The sequence below is a fragment of the Schistosoma mansoni genome, chromosome 1 (assembly GCF_000237925.1).
Source record: "Schistosoma mansoni strain Puerto Rico chromosome 1, complete genome".
NCBI classification, from domain to species: domain Eukaryota; kingdom Metazoa; phylum Platyhelminthes; class Trematoda; order Strigeidida; family Schistosomatidae; genus Schistosoma; species Schistosoma mansoni.
The window spans coordinates 57969650-57992888 of NC_031495.1; the positions used below are offsets into that span (position 1 = coordinate 57969650).

General features: G+C 36.5%; 2 protein-coding genes and 1 non-coding gene across 3 annotated transcripts in view; all 3 read right to left on the bottom strand.

The window, feature by feature from the left end:
• Positions 1 to 2659, bottom strand: part of Smp_157560 (hypothetical protein) — a gene marked incomplete at both ends in the record, with an annotated part of 42527 nt that extends 39868 nt beyond the window's left edge. Inside the window, 4 exons of the mRNA XM_018795000.1 lie at positions 67 to 118; positions 703 to 858; positions 2175 to 2370; positions 2409 to 2659. Of these exons, the coding sequence (XP_018649356.1) occupies positions 67 to 118; positions 703 to 858; positions 2175 to 2370; positions 2409 to 2659 (655 nt within the window). The remainder of the gene's footprint in view (positions 1 to 66; positions 119 to 702; positions 859 to 2174; positions 2371 to 2408) is intronic.
• A 13901-nt stretch (positions 2660 to 16560) lies between these two features.
• Positions 16561 to 23239, bottom strand: part of Smp_157570 (hypothetical protein) — a gene marked incomplete at both ends in the record, with an annotated part of 37045 nt that continues 30366 nt past the window's right edge. The window contains one exon of the mRNA XM_018795001.1: positions 16561 to 16736. Coding sequence (XP_018649357.1) covers positions 16561 to 16736 — 176 coding nt within the window. The remainder of the gene's footprint in view (positions 16737 to 23239) is intronic.
• Smp_tRNA_02315_Pseudo_TTG.1.1 lies at positions 20628 to 20700 on the bottom strand. The gene has a single exon. It is a non-coding gene (tRNA).

Genomic DNA, 23239 nt, shown 5'->3' on the forward strand with positions numbered 1-23239 from the left:
CCTTCATGGTGTAATTAAAAGTTATCTGAAGAGAAATTATCGGTCCATATGAAAGAAAACACTTACTCATATATTCCAAAAGACCATCTTCGGATCGATTATAATGTTGTATTGTTTTCTGTCAATGAGAGAAAATAATAAACATACGTAAGGTGATTTGAATAGCGAATTGAGCAACACAATTTATTTCAGTGTTAATCGTTGTTACAAAAATGCTATAACACTGATTTTATTTATATAGGAACAAATTATGTGGATTATTTTTGTGACCAAATATATACCATGTAAAAGTGGGGCTATGAAGGTATACTTTATTAATTATATGACCACACTCCTAACAGCCTACTTTGATGTGGATAGCTGTGTATTAATTCGACGCAAAAAGTATTACTAACATCACAATGCATGAACTAGTGTTTAATTCGCTTACAAAATGGGATTTAACTCACCATGTAGTGAAGTAAAGTGCAAAGATAATCTAATGATTGAGATGCCTAGCTTTCAACAGTTAGGTCACAAACCAAAATCCTGCTTATTCACCTACTTTAATTTAGCCAATTATATCATATCGTTACCGGTTACAAGCGGAAATGTACGACTCAAGGCCAAGTATATAAACCAGCGATGACCTGGTAAATGAGTTGGAAAAAAACATTGATACAAAGTAGGTGGAAAAATTGTTTATAGAAAGACTGTACTCACCGTGCCCATAGAAATTATCAAATGAGTAGGTGTAGAAATGTCATTATTTTTGTTTCGTATATCAGACTCAGTAACATTAGATAAATTTGTAGAGCCGATCCATGATTTCACTAGTTCTAGTGTATCATCTGTGATTTCATCATGATAGAAAAATCGCTAGAGAAACAAAATTAAAAATAACGAAAGTAACAGTATTAATAAATATAACTAAATTGCATAGAAAGGTAAAGTAAAACCTAAGTGAACATGTATCGTTTCGTTTACTAGATTTATTTAAACTTATTACATGAAGGTTTGAAACGATTGCATAATAGTTAAAAGTTAACAATAGATAATCACAGATTAAAGTCTTTAAACAGAATGAACATTCACAATAATTGAGCATCTTACCCTAACGAAAATGTGAAGCTTAAAGGCACTTCTATATTGTTTCTACTATTAACAGCAAAGTCGTATTATTTTATCTGCTGAGCTTTGAAAATAAGACGATCAACTTTGAAGTGTTTTTTACCATTAAATTTATCAAGAAACTTTATTTATGAGCACATAAAAATTACAACTGCGTTATCAAAACGAGTGTAAATAATCCAGTTATTTTAATCCGCTTTTCTAAACATAGAATTCAATCTTAGTACGACATATTGTAATTTCCAGTTGTTGGTATTCAGGACTAAAATTCATCCGCCATGGTTGCAATATGAACATCCTGGGCGGAATGTTCCGATGTGCTTTCTAGTAGCAGGCTTAGCTATATTTGTACCTGTGTTACAATTTCTGTGTAAAAATCAACAGTACTATTTAGGTAAATGCAGATTGCAAATCCTAGGCAGGACGAAATGGGCGTCATAAATTCTACTGCCAGCCATATGCCAAATATAACAAAATTTAGTCGTTTGAATTATACGTCTTCCGCTCGTTTAGGCTTAATTTGAACAACAGAATCTATCTCAATGTATCGTTAAATCTGATACATTTCATAACAGTGTAGTAATAGGACATGACCAGGAATGGTGTACTAAGCTAAGAGGAAATAAAATGAAATATATGATAATGAACAGGTAGGAGCACAATCATGAATGTTCAAGAATAGAATTTTAAAAGCTTCTGATAGAACCCACTAACTTCATAAAATAAGACTTTGCCATTGATTCTGGACTATTCTCACTACCAGATGGTTTCGAAACTGAGCTGAAATCTCAACAGTGAATTCAAAAATATCACAGAGTAGTAAACAGTAAATTGAGACTGAGTGTGATTAAAAGACTGGTAATAAAATATTATTTGACATCTATACTGCTTAAATGGTCCTATACAGGATATTTAGTCTCTTTTCAAGCAGTTTTGCGGCTCCTATTAATAGCAATTTATAGTAACAGAAATATATCGTATGAACGAAATAAATAAACCAACGAAAATTACTAAATCAATGATGTGAACAAAGCATGTGAGAAAACTTGTTGAGGATCACTTACTAAGTCGACTTCTCCCGCAACATGTTGAAAGTTATTTAAAATGCTTGCTTCTGATGTAGTATTTTCTCCAACAACTTCATCATTTATGTGGTAAACAAAAGCATTAAATAGCTTTTTCAGTCGTGAATCTCCAACAAAATAGAGTCGAACCACATCACCCCAAGGTGCAAGTCTTTTAAGACACTTGTGACTGTCTCTTATTATTGCAAAAAATTAAAAAGAATAAAACACTACCCTGATGAATAAGTATGTATCATACAACTGTAGGGCCGAAATTCTCCACTAGGCCCTGATCTTCCATCACTTAGTAGAGACTTGCACAGATTACCACCTAAAATTAAAAACACTTCTAGAGAAATACCAGATTTTGTCATCAAAAAGCCATGATATATCGATATCATTATCATGAGGAAGAAAGACGTCCTCTTAGCATTTTTGAAGTTGATTACTTCTTTTATAGCAGAGGCAGCTCGAGATGACGACATTAACTTTTTAATTTACACATAAAGAAAATCTGAATATGTATTGCACAACCTGAAACAACAGTTGTGCAATAACCTGAAAAAAACAAAGATCTTAGAGTTAAAACCTTTTCAACTTAAGTAAAAGGTTATAAGGTAATTAATATGTAACTTGTTTGAAATATGAATATCATGCAATGGCTACATTATGGGATTTGTAAGTAGTGTGGTTACAGAGGTTGTGGGCTCGGTACATGGATTTGGGGTTCATTGCTGTTACGAAACAAACGAAAAACCTATGTAGCAAACCTTGCTCAGTTCATAAAACCTTCACTTACTTACTTACTTACGCCTGTTACCCCTCGTCGAGGAGCATAGGCCGCTCACCAGCATTCTCCATCCAACTCTGTCCTGAGCCTTCCTTTCCAGTTCTTTCCAGTCGCTATTCATCCTTTTCATATTGGCTTCTATTTCCCGGCGTAGTGTGTTCTTTGGCCTTCCTCTTTTCCGCCTCCCTCCTGGATTCCAAGTTAGGGATTGAGTCGTGATGCACATTGGTGATTTCCTCAATGTATGTCCGATCCACTTTTCCTAATTTCCTCTTCAGCTGGAAGCTGGTTTGTCCTCTCCCATAAAACGCTGTTGCTGATAGTATCCGGCCAATGAATGTTGAGTATTTTGCGTAAACAACTGTTTATAAATACTTGTACCTTCCTGATGATGGTCGTAGTAGTTCTCCACGTTTCAGCTCCATACAGTAGGACTGTCTTGACGTTCGTATTAAAGATTCTGACCTTGAAATTGGTTGAGAGTTGTTTTGAGTTCCATATGTTCTTCAATTGTAGAAATGCTGTCCTTGCTTTGCCAATCCTCGCCTTCACATCAGCATCCGATCCTCCTTGTTTATCAACGATGCTTCCCAGGTACTTGAATGTTTCCACCTCTTCCAGGGTTTCGCCATCAAGTGTGATTGGGTTGGTGTTCTCCGTGTTGCATTTGAGAATCTTGCTTTTGCCTTTGTGAATGTGGAGGCCTATCGATGCGGAGGCTGCTGCTACATTTGCGGTCTTCATCTGTATTTGTTCGTGTGTATGAGAGAGGAGGGCTAGGTCATCTGCAAAGTCCAAATCATCTAATTGATTCTGAGAAGTCCATTGTATTCCGTATTTCCTTTCAGAAGTCGAATTCTTCATAATCCAGTCAATCACTAGAAGGAAGAGGAATGGGGAGAGTAGACAGCCTTGTCTGACTCCGGTCCTTACCGGAAATGCATCTGTCAGCTGTCCTCCATGCACCACTTTGCACTGTAGTCCATCGTATGAGTTTTGGATAATGTTGACAATCTTTTCAGGAACTCCATAGTGTCGAAGAAGTTTCCATAATGTTCTCCTATCCACGCTGTCAAACGCCTTCTCATAGTCGATGAAGTTGACGTATAGTGATGAGTTCCACTCAACTGATTGTTCCACGATGATCCGTAGTGTCGCAATCTGGTCTGTGCACGACCTATCCTTACGGAATCCAGCCTGTTGATCCCTAAGTTCGGCGTCTACTGCGTCTTTCATCCGATTCAGCAGCACTCTGTTGAAAACTTTTCCTGGTACTGATAACAAACTGATGCCTCTGTAGTTCTCACATTTGCTCAGATCTCCTTTCTTTGGTATCTTGATGAGACATCCTTCTTTCCAGTCCATTGGCACTTGTTCCTCTTCCCAAATCTTCTTGAATAGAAGGTGAAGCATGTTTGCAGTTATTTCAATGTCTGACTTCAGTGCTTCTGTTGGTATATTGTCAGGTCCTGCCGCCTTCCCACTTTTGATTTGTCTGATGGCCATCTTGACTTCTTCGATCGTTGGTGGAGTGACATCTATAGGAAGGTCAGTGTGTGCTGCTTCGATGTTCGGTGGGTTCAATGGGGCTGGTCTATTCAGCAGTTCCTCAAAGTATTCTGCCCATCTTTTCCTCTGTTCTTGAATCTCAGTGATTGTCTTTCCTTCTTTGTCTTTGACTGGTCTCTCTGGTTTGCTATATCTCCCTGCCAATTTCTTCGTTGTATCATATAGTTGTTTCATATTCCCTTCTCTTGCAGCTTTTTCCGCCGCCGTTGCTAGTTCTCCCATGTATTTCTGCTTGTCGGCTTTAATGCTTTTCCTCACTTCCCTGTTTGCTTCTGCGTAGTCTGCTTGTGCTTTGACTTTCTCTGCTCGTGTTCGGCTGTTGTTAATTACTAGTTTCTTGTTCTTCCTTTCTTGGATCTTGTCCAGGGTTCCCATAGAGATCCATTCCTTGTGATGATGCTTCTTAGGACCAAGAACCTCCTGACACGTTGAAGTTAGTGCTTCTTTTATCCCTTTCCAATTGTCCTCCAAAGTAGTTTCTTGTTCTTTCAGTAGATCCTGTAGAGCCTGGAACCTGTTGTTGAGAGTTATCTTGAATTCATGGAGCTTGTCAGTATCTCGAAGGAAGGCTGTATTGAACCTTTGTAGTGCTGTTTGTCCAGTTGTCCAGTCTTTCCTTAGCTTCAGTCTCATCTTGGCCACAACCAGGTGATGATCTGAAGCTATGTCAGCTCCTCTCCGGGTTCTCACATCTTCCATTGATCTTCGGAATTTTTCGTTGATACAGATGTGATCTATCTGGTTCTCTGTGGTGTGGTCCGGTGAGATCCATGTAGCTTTGTGTATGCGCTTGTGTGGGAATATTGTGCCGCCTACAACCAATTTGTTGAATGCACATAGGTTTGCAAGTCTCTCCCCATTTTCATTTCTCTCTCCTAGTCCATGTCGTCCAATTACATCTTCATATCCTGTGTTGTCCACTCCAACTTTAGCATTTAGGTCTCCCATCAGGATGGTCAGGTCCTTTCGTGAGCACTTCTCTATAATTAATTGCAGCCTTTCATAGAACTGATCTTTATCACCGTCGTTGCTATCATTGGTGGGTGCATAACATTCGATAACGTTCATTGTGATCCCTTGCTTCTTTGTTCTGAATGATGCTTTGATTATCCTGGGTCCATGAGATTCCCATCCCACAAGTGCATTTCGTGCTTCTTTGAACAGCATTAGAGCAACTCCCTGAGTGTGTGGAGCATTTTCCCCTTCGTGACCGGAGTACAGCAGCATCTCTCCTGTAACTAGCCTTTGTTGTCCAGTTTGTGTCCAATGGGTTTCACTGATTCCGAGTACTGCCAAGTTGTATCTTCTCATTTCCATTGCTATTTGGTTGGTCTTTCCTGTCTCCCACATTGTCCGGACGTTCCATGTACCTATAAAGAGTGTTGCTCTGGTTGTTAGAAGGTGCATCGGTCTCGTGACTTCCGAAGAATTTCGGCTTTCATCATGAGACGTCATAATTATTCCTTCAACTCCCAGGGCAGAGTTTAAATGGTTTGAATTATTTTTTCTGGTTAGCGTTTTTTTAGCGAGTTAGCTTTTCTACGGGATGGGGTCGCTAACCCCATGCCCAACCCTCCTCCTTTACCCGGGCTTGGGACCGGCAGTAACTCTAGGAGAGCTACAGGCGGAGTATAAAACCTTCAGGGAGAGAATATTTGGATGCACCCTTTTATGAAGTCATAAAGATAATATTACGCTTTGTCATGATCATCAGAAATTGGAGTATTGATGAACGTAAACACATAAACTTAACGCACGTGCTTCTTATCTAGTGGTTGAGAAAATCTTAAAGGAAGTACACCCACACAGATAACCTATTAACAGCAAAATAAGATACTATTACTGACTAAAATAAAAACCTTGTGGCAGATACTGAAGCACATCTAATAAATCCCTTAGTGAATGATTTATTTGTTCCAGTAGCGCTATATAGTAAGGCTCCAGCAATGCAATTATGATTAATTCAGGTTTAAAATTAAGACTAAGGGAAGGGGATTGAGAGTTAACGTCTGTGCAGTAAGAGGTTGGAATCAGGATTAAGAGCTCAAATGGTTTAAATGGTTGTGGACAGAATAGAAGAAGCTTCCGCTTAACGGGCTTTTATGTCTAGTAGCAGTGAATCACCAATATCTCCAGACAGGAACCTAGGTACATTACCGATAGGATTTATAGTTAGTTTATATATATATTATTCCTACGCCTGAGTCATAATAAAACTATATCCTCAACTTTGACCCTATCGTATGCTATTTAGATGTAGGAAAACACGAACGAACAATTATGAGAAGTGCATTAATGATATGAAAATAGTATGTCTACTGAAAACTATTTGACGAAGCGATGAGTTTTTCACTGATTCATGTTTTTTTGACAAACTGAGCAGGCCCTGGCGCTTTTAAGAGCTATTTTGAAAGTCCTCTATGTTCGTCCTTACCTTAAATTTTCGAAGAAAATAGTATGAAAACACAGATTCAACATGATGAAAAGCATGGGAACATGCGAAAATTTGGCGAGACTAAAGAACATGGACGAGCCAATCAGAAGCTTTCGCGGGTTTTCAAGGTCACGGCGCTAAGTTCGGTACCTGACGCTTACGTACGGTCGGTTTGCAACGGATTTTAAAGAAAACATGATAATTAAGCGTCTACAAGATAAGTTATCATGAGATTTTGGCGCAGAATTCAATTATACATTTGGATAGAGTTGTGGCATTATAGCTGATGTCAGTTCGTGATGAAAACCCTAAGTATAATTCCTAACCTTAACCATGAACTGTAAATCATAATTTGAATTCTTCACACAGGTTAATAACCCTCATTTAGTCTTAGTTATTACGTTGACACTCTCAGATTCACTCTAGCGTCGCTCAAATGTCGCCCATAATTTATAGTCTCCTCTTAAACCCTAAACCGTAACCCTAATCCTAAACCCTAAACCATATCAACATACCGACAACACTGAAACTATGTAGTCGAGGCTGAAAGAATTCTCGGGACTTTATCATGGTTCCAGAGGTTGACTACTATGGAGCCACATGGATGAGTTCTTGTGCCGGATGCACTATGATTTTAAAACTTCTGAACCTATATCTGACCTTGATAAGTTTTTGATTCATGTGAAAGAACAGTATCCCCCTTAATTTTTGAGTTTTGTATAATATATTTTTACTGTATGCTGACTGTCTTCTGATTGGCTAATATTTCTCAAGGTCATTTAAGATTCGTTCAAAGGTCGTCCATGTTCTTTAGTCTCGCCTCACTAACTCGCTTAGTTGGCAAAATTAAACAAATTTGAGATTTGATAACTTCACTTTACATAGTTCTAGTCAAAAAATGATACTAAGTAAACTGAAACACTGTATATTTTAATTATACTACAGATATAAAATTAATATGCACATTACAGAGGGATTTGAAAAACGCTTATGTTAGCTGAAGGATGTATCAAGGTCAAACAGATTCTGAATCTACCACCATATGTACAACCTTCTGACCAAAGTCAATTAGTCAACTAAAAGTGTATATATGACGCTACTTTCAATAATTTAGAAATTTCAATATATAGTGCGATAACTCGAAAATTGCCTGCTTTATTGATACAGTTATATCTTTAACTATCTTAGATTTGATGAAATATAACTAAGTGTTGTGTGCACGTATAAGAGAACTCGCTTTCCATCTGTTAATGGTCATTTCAATCAAGAGCATTCCAGTCAAATAGGACCATCAAAAAGGATCAAAAAGCTACTTTATTGGTGCATACGTCCTTAAACTAAACGATTTTGTGAGCTGTTGACAACAATGCTGACAGAATTAGTTGTAATGGACGCTGACGAGCTACAGATACTTAGTCACCTGTATTATCTGGTTTTATCGGGCCTAGTGTATCGTCTGCACACTTATATGCTGACAATTGTAAACTTTATGCCCACGAACTACACTGTTTAACATCATACAATTTCAGAGACAATGTATAACAATGAAATCGAGGTATATGCTACATAAGTTTGCATATTGAATATTGGGTACGGAATGGTTAATACCAAGCTAAAGACAGGTGAAAGTCACTAACCGTAAACGGTCACATACCCCGCGATGAAGTACATCACGAAAGCGATCTATCTCTAGACTACGGGAGATGGATAACCACGACTGGTTACTTAATTACGCCTGTTACTCTCAATGGAGCGTAGGCCGCCGACCAGCATTCTACAACCCACTCACTCTATCATGCGCCTTCCTTTCTATTTCTATCTAACTTTTGTTCATCCTTCTCAGGTCTGTTTTCATTTCTCGGCTTAATGTGTTCTTTGGTCTTCCTCATCTTTTTTGGCCTTGATGCAGTTGGCTGCTTTCCTCAATGTGTGTTCTATCCACTTCCAGCGCCTCTTCCTGATTTCCTCCTCCGCTGAAATATGGTTTGTTCTCTCCCACACAGTAGGCTGTTGCTGATAGTGTCTGTCCAACGGATTCGAAGTATTTCGCGTAGACAAGTGTTATTACAAACACCTGTATCTTCTGGATAATGGCTTTCGTAGTTCTCCAAATTTCCGCCCCATACATTAGAACTGTCTTGACATTCGTATTGAAAAATTCTGGTCTTGGTATTTATTGACTATTGTTTTGAGTTCCAGATGTTCTTCAGTCGTAAATATACTGCTATTGCTTTCCTAATCCGCGTCTTCACATCTGCATCAGACCCACCGTGTTCATAAATGATGCTGCCCAGATATGTAAAGGTTTTTACATCCTCCAAAGCTTCTCCGTCAAGTGTGATTCGATTGATGGATGTTATGTCGCGTCAGAGAATCTCGCTTTTCCCTTTGTTTATATTGAGATCTACTGCTGCCGAGGCTGCCGCTATAGTGGTCGTCTTCTACTGCATTTATTTTTGCGTATGTGACAGAAGAGCCAGAGCATCTGCGAAGTCTAAATTATCCAGCTGCATCCTAGCTGTCCGTCTTATCGCGTGCTTCCCTCCAGATGTTGATGTCTTCATGATAGAGTCGATCACCAGGAGGAAGAGAAAGGGTGAGAGTAAGCAACCTTGCCTGACACCGATCTTTATTTCGAATGAGTCGGTGAGTTGTTTTCCATGAACTTTTTGGCAGTTTGATCAATCATAGGAATTCCGTATGATATTGACTATCTTCTCAGACACGCCGTAGTATCGAAGAAGCCTCCATAGTGTTGTCCTGTCCACGATATCCAATGCTTTCTTGTAGTAAATGAAGTTGATCTAGGGTGATGAATTCCATTCAATTGATTGTTCCACAATGACCCACAGAGTTGCAATCTGTTCACTACACGATCGATCCTTACGGTACTCAGCCTGTTGATCTCGAAGTTGGGCGTTTATGGAGTTCAACTCCCGACTGATGCTGGTGTCATAACAAGTATGATAAGTCTTCCAGTAATTGCAGAAAACCCTGAAGGTATTCACACTCAAAATTGACGGACACTAAAACAATTCGGGAAACTTCCCAGACGGCACGCGTTAACGGCAACCGTAGCCGACGAACATAGCCATTTGTTATACGTCACAGAATTGGCCACGAAAGTTCGCTACTTTGTCGACACAGCCTCAGAAGTTAGCGTCCTTCCTTCGAATTCTAACGACCGTCTTCACGAATCTGTTTTAGGCCTGCAGGCGGCAAATGAAAGCCAATCGCCACTTATGGAAAAAGGTAGGTTTACCTGAACGTGAAGTTTTGTGAAACCTATTCACTGAATTTTCGTGGTTGCAGATGTTTCTATGCCAATCATTGGTACAGACCTCCTACAACATCACAACCTACTCATTGATACACGCGAACGGAGGCTAGTAGACGGAAACACTAATTTATCGGTTTGCGTAACTTCTTCTGGTTGCGAATTATCGCCAGTCACAATAAGGCACCCAATAGACGCAAACCATCAACCGTTACTCGATAATTACTCTGGGATATACCAACAGCAACTGAAATCGACGTGTGTAACCAGCAATGTTGCACATCACATCACGACTACAGGACCACCTGCATTCTCGAAAGCACGACGAATGGCTCCTGAAAAACTGTGGTCGTAAAAATCGAATCCGACCACATGATAGAGTTGGGAATCATTCGACCGTCAAACAGTCCATAGGAATTTCCTTTGCATATGGTCCATAAAAAGGATAGCAACAATTGGCGTCCAACTGGCAATTATCGGCGTTTGAATGCGAAAGCCATTCCCGATCGTTACCCGTTGCCTCACATTCATGATTTGACAGCTACCTCGAAAGGTAAAACTGTCTTGTCGAAAATCGACCTTGTTAAAGCCTATTAATAACTTTCCGTGATTGCTGACGACTTTTCCAAAATCGCTATCATAACTGTTTTCGGACTTTACGAGCATTGGGCATACCTTTCAGCCTAAGAAATGCTGCCCTAACCATCCAAAGGTTCACAGATGACGTTTTTCGAGGTCTGAACTTCGTACATGTTTATGTCGGTGACTGCTTGATAGCAAGTCCGGACAGAGAATCCCATCTCCAGCATCTGAACATTGTGTTCGAATGATTGCAAAAGTAAGGCATTACTGTAAACATTCAGATATGCCTAATCGGAACAGAGTCCTTAGATTTCCTAGGACACACTATTGATGCTTAAGGCATCCGCCCTCTCAGAAGCAAAGTGGCGGCCATTCTGTATTACTATAACAGACCACCATCAAGCGACTTCGCACACTTGACAGCTTTGTAAGTTTCTATAGGCGGTTCATACCAAAATGAGCGGCCCTTATGAAACCGCTAACCGCCCAACGACACGGCTCCTACACTTATAATACCTCATCCGATAGACAACACTCACGTTGATACTCTGGCAGTATTTGAAAAAAAAGTTAAAACAACGCGTTCTGGAAGAAAGGTAAAACTTCCAGAACATTTAAACAATTGTTGCACGTAAGACGACAAACTCTGCTTACCAAACTCGTTAGGTTTAAACTTCTAGCTGACCACTTCTTAGGGTCATCACTACCGCACTAGGGGGTAGTGATCATGGCTAGGATGGCTAGGAACGCCGTGTTCAACATCCCCTGCAACGACTGACCAGATTAGATCAGTCGATCCACGATGTATTGATAACCTATCAAACATATCTTCCGAACTCCTCGCTCCTGTCTTTTGATTTCACTTGGTGGGTACGATTCACGATGGGAGCTGTTACTGGTTAAAGCGTTGTCAAACTTCGGATACATGTGGTACTTTCAACATGTACTTAAAGGCTCCATTGATTGCATCATAGTTGGGCTCAAACACTAATGTTCTTAGGAGAGTTTGTGAGATATCAGACATTCCGACAGACTTGGTTTAAAATTTGTGCCTTGACCAGTTCGCACTTTCTGATTTTTTTGTAAGAACAACACATTTAAACTGAAGTCATACGGTACACTTGATCAGGTCCTCGTTTGAAGTGATTTATCGCATTGAACTCTCGACACTATCTACAGAAGACCGTTCAAGAGGTTTAAACGCTATTCGAAACACTATGCTATAGAGGAAGACAGCATCATAGATAATGAGCCCACTGACCTGCTAGATTGAGGCCATTTCGAAGGTAGTCCTGAACAACTAAACAAGCACATATGGTGATTTTCTCTCCACTCGATACACGACTTCGCTGCACTAGATAGCTGGTTTAAGGTTTATATCAAAACATTTATGACTCTGGTTATATTGAACGCTGCTTGGCACCATTAAATACCATCTTTTAAGCCTTCAATATTTCAGCGTTACCATCATATCTAAATGCGTACGACTGGAAAAGATATACTATCAATTCTCTGCATTCTGGTTCCATGAACACTGGCTACCTAAGAACTGGAAATCATGAGTAAACGCTTTGATTTCAATTGAGCGACAGTGCCTATCTAACCTAACTTGAGCTGTTATTCCTCATTCTTAGGTGATTTAGTTTAAAAGCTACACCAGTGACTTAGCTTTTTCTGTCTTGATATCTTCCATAACTTCTTATGTCATCACAACTCAAATGATGCACACGATTGAGCCAGCATGGAGAGTCAGAATAGTAAATTACATCCGATAGTTTATTGGGGAACGATAGACTGGTTTTCAAAACTTTCTGTTCATTAACAAAAGTAAAAACGTCCGGAGATATTGTCGGGTCACTGAATATCGAACAGATCATTGATCCCTGTCAAGGTCAAGGATAGTCAACGCGCATCAATCAATCATATGCCATGGACTGGCCCACGCGGCAGTGGTTGTTCTTTCACTTCTGTACTTTAGTGGTTGTACCTTAACTAATATAATCTTGTAATAACGTCCTTTGTGTTGTACAGTCTCCATAGCGCCCATGATCCTTTGATGCGTCGATGGTTCAATCCACGTAAGGGCTGGTCGCGAGGTGTGACTTCAGCGTTAGTTGGTTCGTCACCATTCTCGTCTAACTATAGTAGGCCCCCAATCATTTCGACATAGAACATTAACGTTGATGATTTTACAATATATTAGTCAGCACTTAAATGATATACAATGTCACCAACGGTTTAGATTGTCAGAGAGTCTGTGCCGATATAAGTAATAAGTACCTTTCGTACTTCCTTTACTGTTACCAAATTTATTCTTATTCATCTACGATATAGTCTGATTGTCAAACAGTAGGACCTCTAATGTGACGAAAGAAGGACCTATGGTGCCATAATCGGAAATACTTTGTTATTTTGACTTTAACGTGATACAGTTCATTTTATTATGATTTTTATCTGATCACACAGTATTATATTTTAGAGGATCCTCAAATTAAACTCTTTTCTCGGACGTACCTTTAACACTTCAAAGTGTAAAGTAGTTCATCTGAGACATGTTGCAGACTACAATTACAACTTAGGTAACTCCTCTCTAGAAGTATGGTAAGTTTAACGCCAAGTGAGGACTTGTTTTAACGGGATATTTTTGTAAACCAATGAAGAGCGACAGACTGTTAATGCAGCAGAGTATGATTCATCATGAATATTTTCAAGTGCTATATCTCTTGTGAGAAAAAGCAGAGTTGAATGTACAGCACATGGAAAGGCAACACGAGTAAGCGGTGTGGGTGAAGTAAATATAATAACAATAATATAGTGACTTGTTACATCCGGCCATACTGTTTAGAAAATGTCTTGCTGTTGATTCGGTCATGAAGTAGTATCATATGAAATATGTACAAGACAAAACTATATAGCCTGTTAACAATTACAATGAACAGTTAGTTACACTTTATGTGAGCGGAGTTCTCTACAGTATACTTCCTTTGTGACGATAGTCATTTTTTTACTCCACATGTAAATTTGCTGTTCTTAAGCTCAATAAATATGTCCATCTGACTTAATTTTGGTCCAGAAGAGTTACTTGTTACTTTTTAATGTGATATTTCTGCTGTCTTTTTGGAAAGAGAGTGAGAAAAAAAAGATGAAAAAGGCAGTGTGGTTAAGTAGCAGAAGATAACTGTTGAAGTTAGCCAAGGAAACGGATATACAAAGAAACCATGGGCTACTCTCCACTTAAGTGACTGAAATTAATCTCTGTTAGTTCATAGCCCTCAGAAGAGTTGGAAAATCTTCAGGTATCATAAAGCAGGAAAGATAAACTTGCCCTTATGGTTTGATCTTACACGTCCTTTTCCATAGTTGTCCAACATTACCATTAGATTTGACTGATCGCGTTGTCGAATTCTGGGAGCTGCGAGAAACTCATTTTGATTGATCTCGAGTGCTAACCATAGACGGACACAAGCAGACATATATGAGAAATATACGTGGATAAAAGGCTATGGTTAATCGTGTATTGATACGTACGATATCATCAACTAGCTTAAGAATACATTTGTGAGAGTTGAATAATAACATTCAACAGTTTGCGTCAACCTGTCAAATAGATTCGTTTTATGATTGTAAGTTTGATTAACTGTTTATTGTGATTAAGTGATTGAGGAGTCACCAACACTTGTGTCAATGCCAAGCTTGATCATCTTGAGTGGAGTAACAGAGCACTTTGATGATTTTTTTGACTACAAAAGTTTCATCATTCTTGCATATCGACTTTTTGCGTACACCTTAATGGTAGATTGTGATGATTAGGAGTATTTGATCTATAGTGCAAACTAGGAATCCCAGAAATAATGCAGTTTAATCAAGAAGTACTAGATGGTCACGAATGGATGTATTGTATTTGGGAGTTGGGAATATTGAAGCAGTCATCAATACAAAGGAATCGTTAGTTCATACAAACACCACATACATACAGATTAAATAATTCAGGTCTGATTCCCTACACATTGCGTAAAAAAATATATGAAGGCCTACGGAGTAGAACTATATTTGACAGAGTAGTCAAAAATCAAGATAAAAGTTCAACAAAGTACAACCTAGCGTCTGAAGGTTTTAAAGTGTGATAGTAATCCAGTAAATTGATCAAGATAAGCCCTAGAAATTGAAATAATGAGGTTTACCATGGAGATAAAGTGAAGATTTTGCATTGATGGAACGTGGGCTCGCTGACTGTATACTTTCTTCACTTTCACTTAATGCTTCGTTTTCAACTGAATTTCTTTCTTTCGAAATTATGACATAAGTCTTATATCATGAACTCACTATGGCAAATTATTTATTTTCACGGTGAAACACTAGTTACCTATGAAAGCAACGACATCAACCCAACAGCAGTATTGCCTTAACACCACAATAGGTGGGAGGAGATAGGGTTTGCAATAGAATAGCTTTCTATTGAAGTGTCAATGCACATATACCGCTTTTAGTCTGTTTTTATGTATGTTACTTTCTTACCAGCTCTCAATTACTATTATAAATTACCACAACTATTATTCCGTTAATATTCTTAACATTTTATTTCAATTGTTTCACGTCGCTTAGCGACCAGTTATCTTCCATACTTTTAGTTTGTGAGTTATTTTAGTTTTGCCTTTCCCTTTAACTTCTAGACCACTATGAAACCTTTTTGTGATACTTGAAGTATACTGGCATCGCAAAAGTTATTCAGGATTTAGTTATTCACTAGAATTGAAAGTTTCCTACGAAAGAGAAAAACTAAGAAATTTAAGTCCTTTATGCTATCACCTAAACTATAACATGATACTGTCTTACTGTGGTCAGTGAGTAGTTAATATCGATTTCGTCAGTAAATTATCAGGTCGATCATCTAAATTATCCAATTATTGTATCAAATTGATTATCCTGTAATTACACCAACTACTATTGCTTGCATCGTTGTTTCAAGCCTCAAGCCCTTGGATCTCAACCGACAGGTTCAAACCCTATAACTAATTTACTTAACCAGATAGTATTACTGGCCATATATGGAAAATGTGTACCTGATAATCAGATTACAATATTATTATTAGTTGATAGTTCGTACAATAAATCGGGTATCTATTTGAATGAACTAACTTTCATGACCAACCAAAATCCTACTAAATTATAATTATATGAATGAATTATATCCTAAAAAGTCAGTCAGTCAGCTACAACGTAGGACCAGGCACATATATGCATCGGTCCAAGTTGCCATACCTCGTTAGCACAATAAGATGAACACCGGATTCATAGAAGTATTTAATTAAGTGGTGGTAATATATAAAAGATGGGTCGTAAAGATAAGTCGTGAAAAGTAAAATAGATTGCAAAAAGTATTATTATTTTCACTTTCTTCATATACATGTGTTTACAATCAGAGATAATGTTTGTTTTTTTTTAAAAAAATGCGAAATTCGTACAAAAATTTCCTTATATCATTTTTACATAAAGTAATAAATAATTTAAGTAGTATATATTATTGGCTGTTGTTTTTTTACAGTATCCTATCTGAACGTTTTTCTTTGAAGCCACCAAAAAATATTGTTCTTTCTGAATTGCCATTCTCTCAAAAGTTTTATAATTTGACTATAGTTCACAAATGAATTATTAACTAAAGTCTACTAGAAAATTCAATGTTTATGCTTTAAGTAGGAAAATGAGCGGTAACAGTTACAAAGGAAATGAATTGTGATCATATAAGTCTTCTTTTAGATCTTTCTTTTGAAGCACTACGAAATAATGAACTTGTTAAATTGATCGTTGAAAAATGATTTGCTTTAGTAAATATTTGTGAAATTCTACTAGTTTGTGAATGTTGAAGTAATTTGTCACCGATCTTCTGTACAGAATGTTCATTAGTGTTCGTGACTGTTTAAATGAACAAAAATAAATTAAAAAACGATTGTAATTGAATATATGAATGCTTTAGGAAAAATGTACTGTAGGACGTAAAACTTTCTAGGAATAGTTTGAATAGGACTCTAGTCACTAATATTTATTACAATAATACATGTTTTGCTTTAGACTTCTGCTTAAAAGTTAATTATATCCACTTTTTATGAAATTTCAATGGTGATAATAGTGACTTGCACACGATTAAATAGCTCAATATTTCATTAAAAGTGATAGGTGGTAAATAGTAAGGATAACTGATGAAGATCAGTGAAGATTGAACTACCTCAAGTTAAATCTTAAAATCCTCTCCTATCATTGGTTTATGTGATGAATCTATGAGAGGTGGGAAAATAATGGTCCATAATGTTGGTGGATGATGTTGAAGTGTAAAGAACTATATATGGTGATGACGATAAAATGAAGTTACAGGTAAATCTTCATGTCCCGAATGAGTATAAGAATTAAAAATCACCAGAACAAGATAATCGGGGTGTGGTCCCCCAATCATATCGGCAATTATGGTTATGTTACGTCTGGCCGATTGAACGCTATATTCGCTTCCCTAAACTAGTTCCGTACCCCCGAGCTAGAACTATACACCGACTTGAAGACCAGAGAAAAGGCACAAAGTGTGAGGGAAGCACTTTACTACAGGGTTCATTTTATGTACAGAAAATATAGGGATTTTATAGTAATTTAAGAGTCTTTGAGTTTTACCGAAAATTCTAGAATACTGCTAAACATAGTAGCAGTGTATTAATCAGCCAATCAGGATCTCCACATATGACTTTTCCATTTTCGTTATTTTAGTAACATAACTTTACATAACTTCTAATCAATCGCTGATTGGTTGAAATGCTCCTTGATGTCCCATGAGCTTGTCATGTCGCTTGCGAGAAAATTGCAGGGTCATCCCAACAGGTTAGATGAACCTTTCTGTCGAAGTTTACTCATTATCAGGATCTACAAGACTTTGTTAGACATGATCTTTGAATAATAGTGCTTGGTTGGTGAAAATAAATAAGTCTTCTTGTTTAGTTATTTGGGGCCCTTGTGATCAGACCGTAAGACAGGAGAGCAGTTGTATTGATCTAGTCCGGGCACTGATTAGCTCACCTAAAATGTATATCTATTACCAATGCCCTTCGACTAATCAAGGACACGCCAAATGTGAGATAACAGCCGAAAGTAACACTAAATGACTATTAGTCCAAAACGGGGTTTCTTACTCTCACTCCGCTGATGACCAGAATAGAGAAGGCAAATAACTTCTAATTGTACAGTCGGGAATTACAAATTATTCATACAATAATACAGAGAGAAATTCTGACCACTTATCAATAGAATTAAGAAATTATAATATAGGCATAACTACGTTACAAGTGGAAAAAACTGAATAACAGGTCCGTTATAAATTACCAATAATAAAGGGAAGGTGAAATATATAACAATGATTTATGTGTCAAACAAAAACATACAAGTACGGGAATGCAAAAATATAGTAGTTTTAGTAGCTAATAATTATGGACGAAAAATAAAAATGATAACTTCTGATAGGACCGTCCCGAAAGTTCATTTTCGTTCAATATTTGTCATGATATAGGATGTAGATAACTACAAACTAGGGGTTGGTTCTGAAAATGGAGGACTGAAATATTGTGACTTCTTCCAACTGTTTCATTTCTGAGGTGTGGGTTTATATAGTCTTTCATTACCCTAAACTGAGGATCCGATATTGATGTGTTTATTGGTACTTTTGACACATAATTTATCACCTAAGAGGACATTCTTGAAAAAGTCAAGTTATATTCATTTGGAGTTGGATGATCAAGTGTTCTGCCTATGCCATGCTTTCAATGTACTGAAACTGTTCTATCCGTCTGACTATTGTAACGACTCTGACACTACGTTTCCTTATACACTACTTACAGGCGATCTTGTGAGTAGCGTTTACCACAACAGTACTATAAAGTGTCATGAATCTATATATGGGAGCTTGATGCAGATATTCAGTTTATCGATCTAACAAGTTATTCATTTTTTAATATCATAATTTTCAAGTGATTTTCAAGATATCTTGTGGTTTGTGCGTAGGTAAGTCAAATTTATCACGAAAAATGTTTTCCTGCTTTTGTATGTTTGACAGGGAGGGAAGTTTAAGTTATCAAGATTTAAGAGATACTAGCAAGTCGTTTCGTGATTGTCTAAAATGTTTTGGGATAATATTAAAGCTATTATTCAACCATTTCGATATGATTTATATTCAATTTAATTTTTAAAGTATTACCATTAATATTTTCAAAATACTTGTAGCTCAATGATAAGAATAGTAGCCATAGTGATAGCAATGATAATCACTTTCTGTAACAGCAATCTTATGAAAATAGGTCGCGGACTGGCTTTGTTTACTCAACTATCAAAAATCAAAAACCACTGGACATCTGGTTCGTTATAGGATTGATTTATACAGTGTACACTTATAATCCTTCCAGAAATCGAGTTCAGGACGTCCGGTTCTCGTAACTGTTTAGTCAGAGTTGTTCGTTGGTGTATGTTTTCAAATTGAATAATCTCCAGAAGCCTCTCATCTTTACCATATCATTCGTCACAGAGAATAATTCTTGGCATAAAGTGTGTGACAGTGTAATAAAGTTCGAAGTATTTGAGAAACAAACTAAACTAGTTCTGCAATAATTATCTTTTATTTATCTGTAACCACAAAAGTTTTCTGCTAGTTCTTTTCTTTATGACATTTTTGTCATAATATATGTCTGAACTACAATTTCCAGTATTTTCGACTCTTATTTTTTAAATAAACAGACATAAATGTACCAGTCATATTGATAGAATTTTACAGAAATAGGCTTCGAGGTGAGTTGTAAGCCTTTTATAAAGGTGAGTAAGTGGATTTACATAATTAACATACACTATGGATTACTCAAGACATCCAATATAGTGACAAGTCTAAAAATATTTACACAATTAAGCAATAAGTAGCCAAACGGCATCAGTAAGCCCTTCAACATGGTCATTTCTGATAATCAAAAAATCAAGAACTTAACCATTTGAGTTATTAATAATCAATAGATCAATGATCTGGGCGGTCTATGCTCCTCCACAAGGAGTCACAGGCGTAAGTAAGTAAGTAACATCAATGATCAGTAGACGTGAAGATATTTAAACAACAGTTATAATTTAAACAAAGTGTCATAGCTTCCATTGTTTTATTTTTATCATACCAAAGTATTTTTCATCTAAAAAAGTATTTTTAATTATATATTATTTTGGTTTAAACATTTCAGTTATACTATATTATTATTATTATCATTGAAATACATCCTCTTTTTTATTAGATTGATTGAAACAATAATAAGGAGGATAATCTAACATTCAATTTATACATGATAAAGGAAACTTAGTCATCAACAAAATAATGGGCGTATATATATGTATCTGTGTTCATTGTATATGTAGTCATTCATTCATCAAGTCACTAATTAAGGAAAGAATATTCCAGATTTGTCTATTTATTACATAAATAAAAGGGTATTTATGAGTCATTCACAAAAGAGGGATAAACAAAGGGGTTAGAGATAGTCGACTTGTTTTCTTGTTTCTCTTCTTATATACATTACAGTAGTTATATTTAATGTAAATGATTCTTCTTATTAATTAAAAAATGCATCCGAAAAATGATATTTCAAGAGAAATAATGTGACTTTATCTTCAAAAAAACTGATCATTGAATCACAACTTAAAAGCTCAATAAACAAAGATGGATAGTGGCTGGCAGTAGAATCCAAGATGCGCGTTTCGTCCTAGTTGGGACTCGTCAGCTGGATGTACCTGCATCACGGAGTTGATGTTCACTCTGGGACTCGAACCCAGTACCTTTCGCTTCAAACGTCATCGCGTTATCCACTCAGCTACTGAGTACTGATAGCCACTTGTTTGTGCAATGGGGTGAAGTTTGAATTCACTTAGTATTGTTTGTTTGTATCTTCCCATTGGTGTTTAGGACTGCGATTGATCAGTCCCTTATTGGTATATATGCATACTGTGCATATTGCCTCGATATTGCCTTAATTCACAAGCATCCTAAGCAAAGATGAATAGTGACTAGCAGTGGAATCTAGCACGAGGGTTTCGTTCACAGTGAGCATCAACTCTAAGATGCATGTACATTCAGCTGACGAGTCCCAAATAGGATGAAATGCGCGTCCTAGATTTTACTGCTAGTTACTATCCATCTTTGCCAATAACAAATTATTTACATTCGTAAACTACTTTTTTTGAGTTATGAAATTATAATAAGTGAAAATAGAATTTTTCTTTGCTAAATTTCATTAACTACACAGTTGACAATAATAAAGTTATGAATGGAATTCCATTTAGATCCAACTATACTTAAATAATTCATCATTTCCTTAATTCATTAATCAATTAATTAAAGCGCATATATACTCGTAGTGTCATAATTAACTTAATAATGTTTTATTTCTTGGATGAAAAAAGATTGAATTAAAAATATTTATCAGTAATTTTGCACGATTGCTACATTACAGATATCAAGGATGTTATAGTTGAACATCTATAAGAGATGGGATTGTTGAGAAGATCCATTAGTTGTAACTGGAAACTTAAATTGAATGCTGAGTAATATATAAAGTGTTGAGATGATATAGTATCGCAATCTTGTGCATGCTGGAGGAAAAAACCTATTACGAAAGTGAACATTTTTGCTCGTTCTAGTTTAACACTGAGATAAATAATACCGTCTAATAAACTGAATAATAAAAAGATAAGTTACGCTGGCTTCTGCTTTTGTGGATGTTACTGAAGCTTTGGAAGTGCAATGGTATGAATATTGAAGCAAATTATGTGCTGTCAAGATACATTTAAATCCAATTTTTTAAGTATGGGGAAAATTGTGAGAACTTATAAGCTGTTTTCCAAAAATGCAAGTGTAATAAGGGAAGAAATTTAAAAGAAAACCAAATAATTAGCAGTATCTCAAATCTACTTCTTATGTCTTGGGTATTTACGATAGAACACTAAAAAATGGACATTTTTGATATATCAGAAGCTACCAATTAGTTATACTAAAGTATCTTCAGCTGGAGACTACTAAATACAATGAGAACTGGAGGATATAAATGTGCTTCTACAGACTCGGTTGAGGTTGCCGTGTCGTGATTTATCAAATATACTTTTTAGATCCTGGCACTATATACAAACAATGTAGAAGCACTTATCCGACCTTATCATCGCTCTAGAGGTCGGATATTATGGAGTAACGTGAATAAGTATTTATACCTCATATATCACAATCTTTGAACACCAGAACATTAAAATTCTACTGAAAATTTTCAATCAATCGAATATCTCACTAGATCTGACAACCATACAGTAAACAGTTTATTTGCAAACTATCAATCAATTGTCTCAATCTTGACCATTCCTTCTGCAAATATCAGTCCATAGTCTCCGATTATTATTGTTCATACATTTCCATACTTATTGCGTTTCGTTTCCGTTCTTTCCTTATCGATCTTCTAGTGAAATACATTCAATGCCCGGTCATCGTTATATACTACTTGTGTGGATATTAGAAGCCCACACTACACTATTTGTCCTTGAATTTCTAGTTCATTTTAACATTTTTATTTAACTTCTTACATTTGAGATGTTAATTATAGAGAAGATATATGCTATTTCTCAAATTAAATATAACAATTATATTCATATAGAAGTTTTTAAAAAGTGATTTTATTGCAATTGACTAATTAAGTAGTATTTGATACAAGCCAACAACATAATTACTTTTTAATATCATGCCTTGTTCATCATTACTTATAATAGATTGGCTAATTAGACACTTTATTTATAAATGATATATATCAATGAATAGTGAATAATGTCATGCTCATCTAACTCTTTTAGTGTTGATCTAATCCAATCCATTAAATTGTTATGTAACTTATAATCTAAGTAATATGACATTGTGTGCATCCGGAACTCATCAGTAAGGTTTAACTGTAATCTTGCAATTTGATAAAACAGTTAGATTAAGACTTAAGATGCATACACTTTTATATCCCGTCAAGAATTAAAAATAGTAACTCTGAGGACTATTTATGGACCAATGTGATATGTATATTTCCTATTGTATAATTGTTAAGCAACTTAACTATTCATATTCATGTTCCTCTTATTATAAGTTTTATTTTGACCCATAGACTATTACTGTACGATATACCATTCCTGAGTTATACCCAGTCTATTTATTACTGTTCGCCCTATTCACAGCCACATTTGGCTAAATCTTGTACAAATGTTATTTTCTATTTTATGGTACGATGTGGTCAGTTTGTTTGGTATATAAACCCACTATGTTTGAGAATAATGATTCATATTGCAGGGACTGTTATTGTGTTCTGGACTTAACTGGCTGGGCTAGGCAGATAGCAGGACTG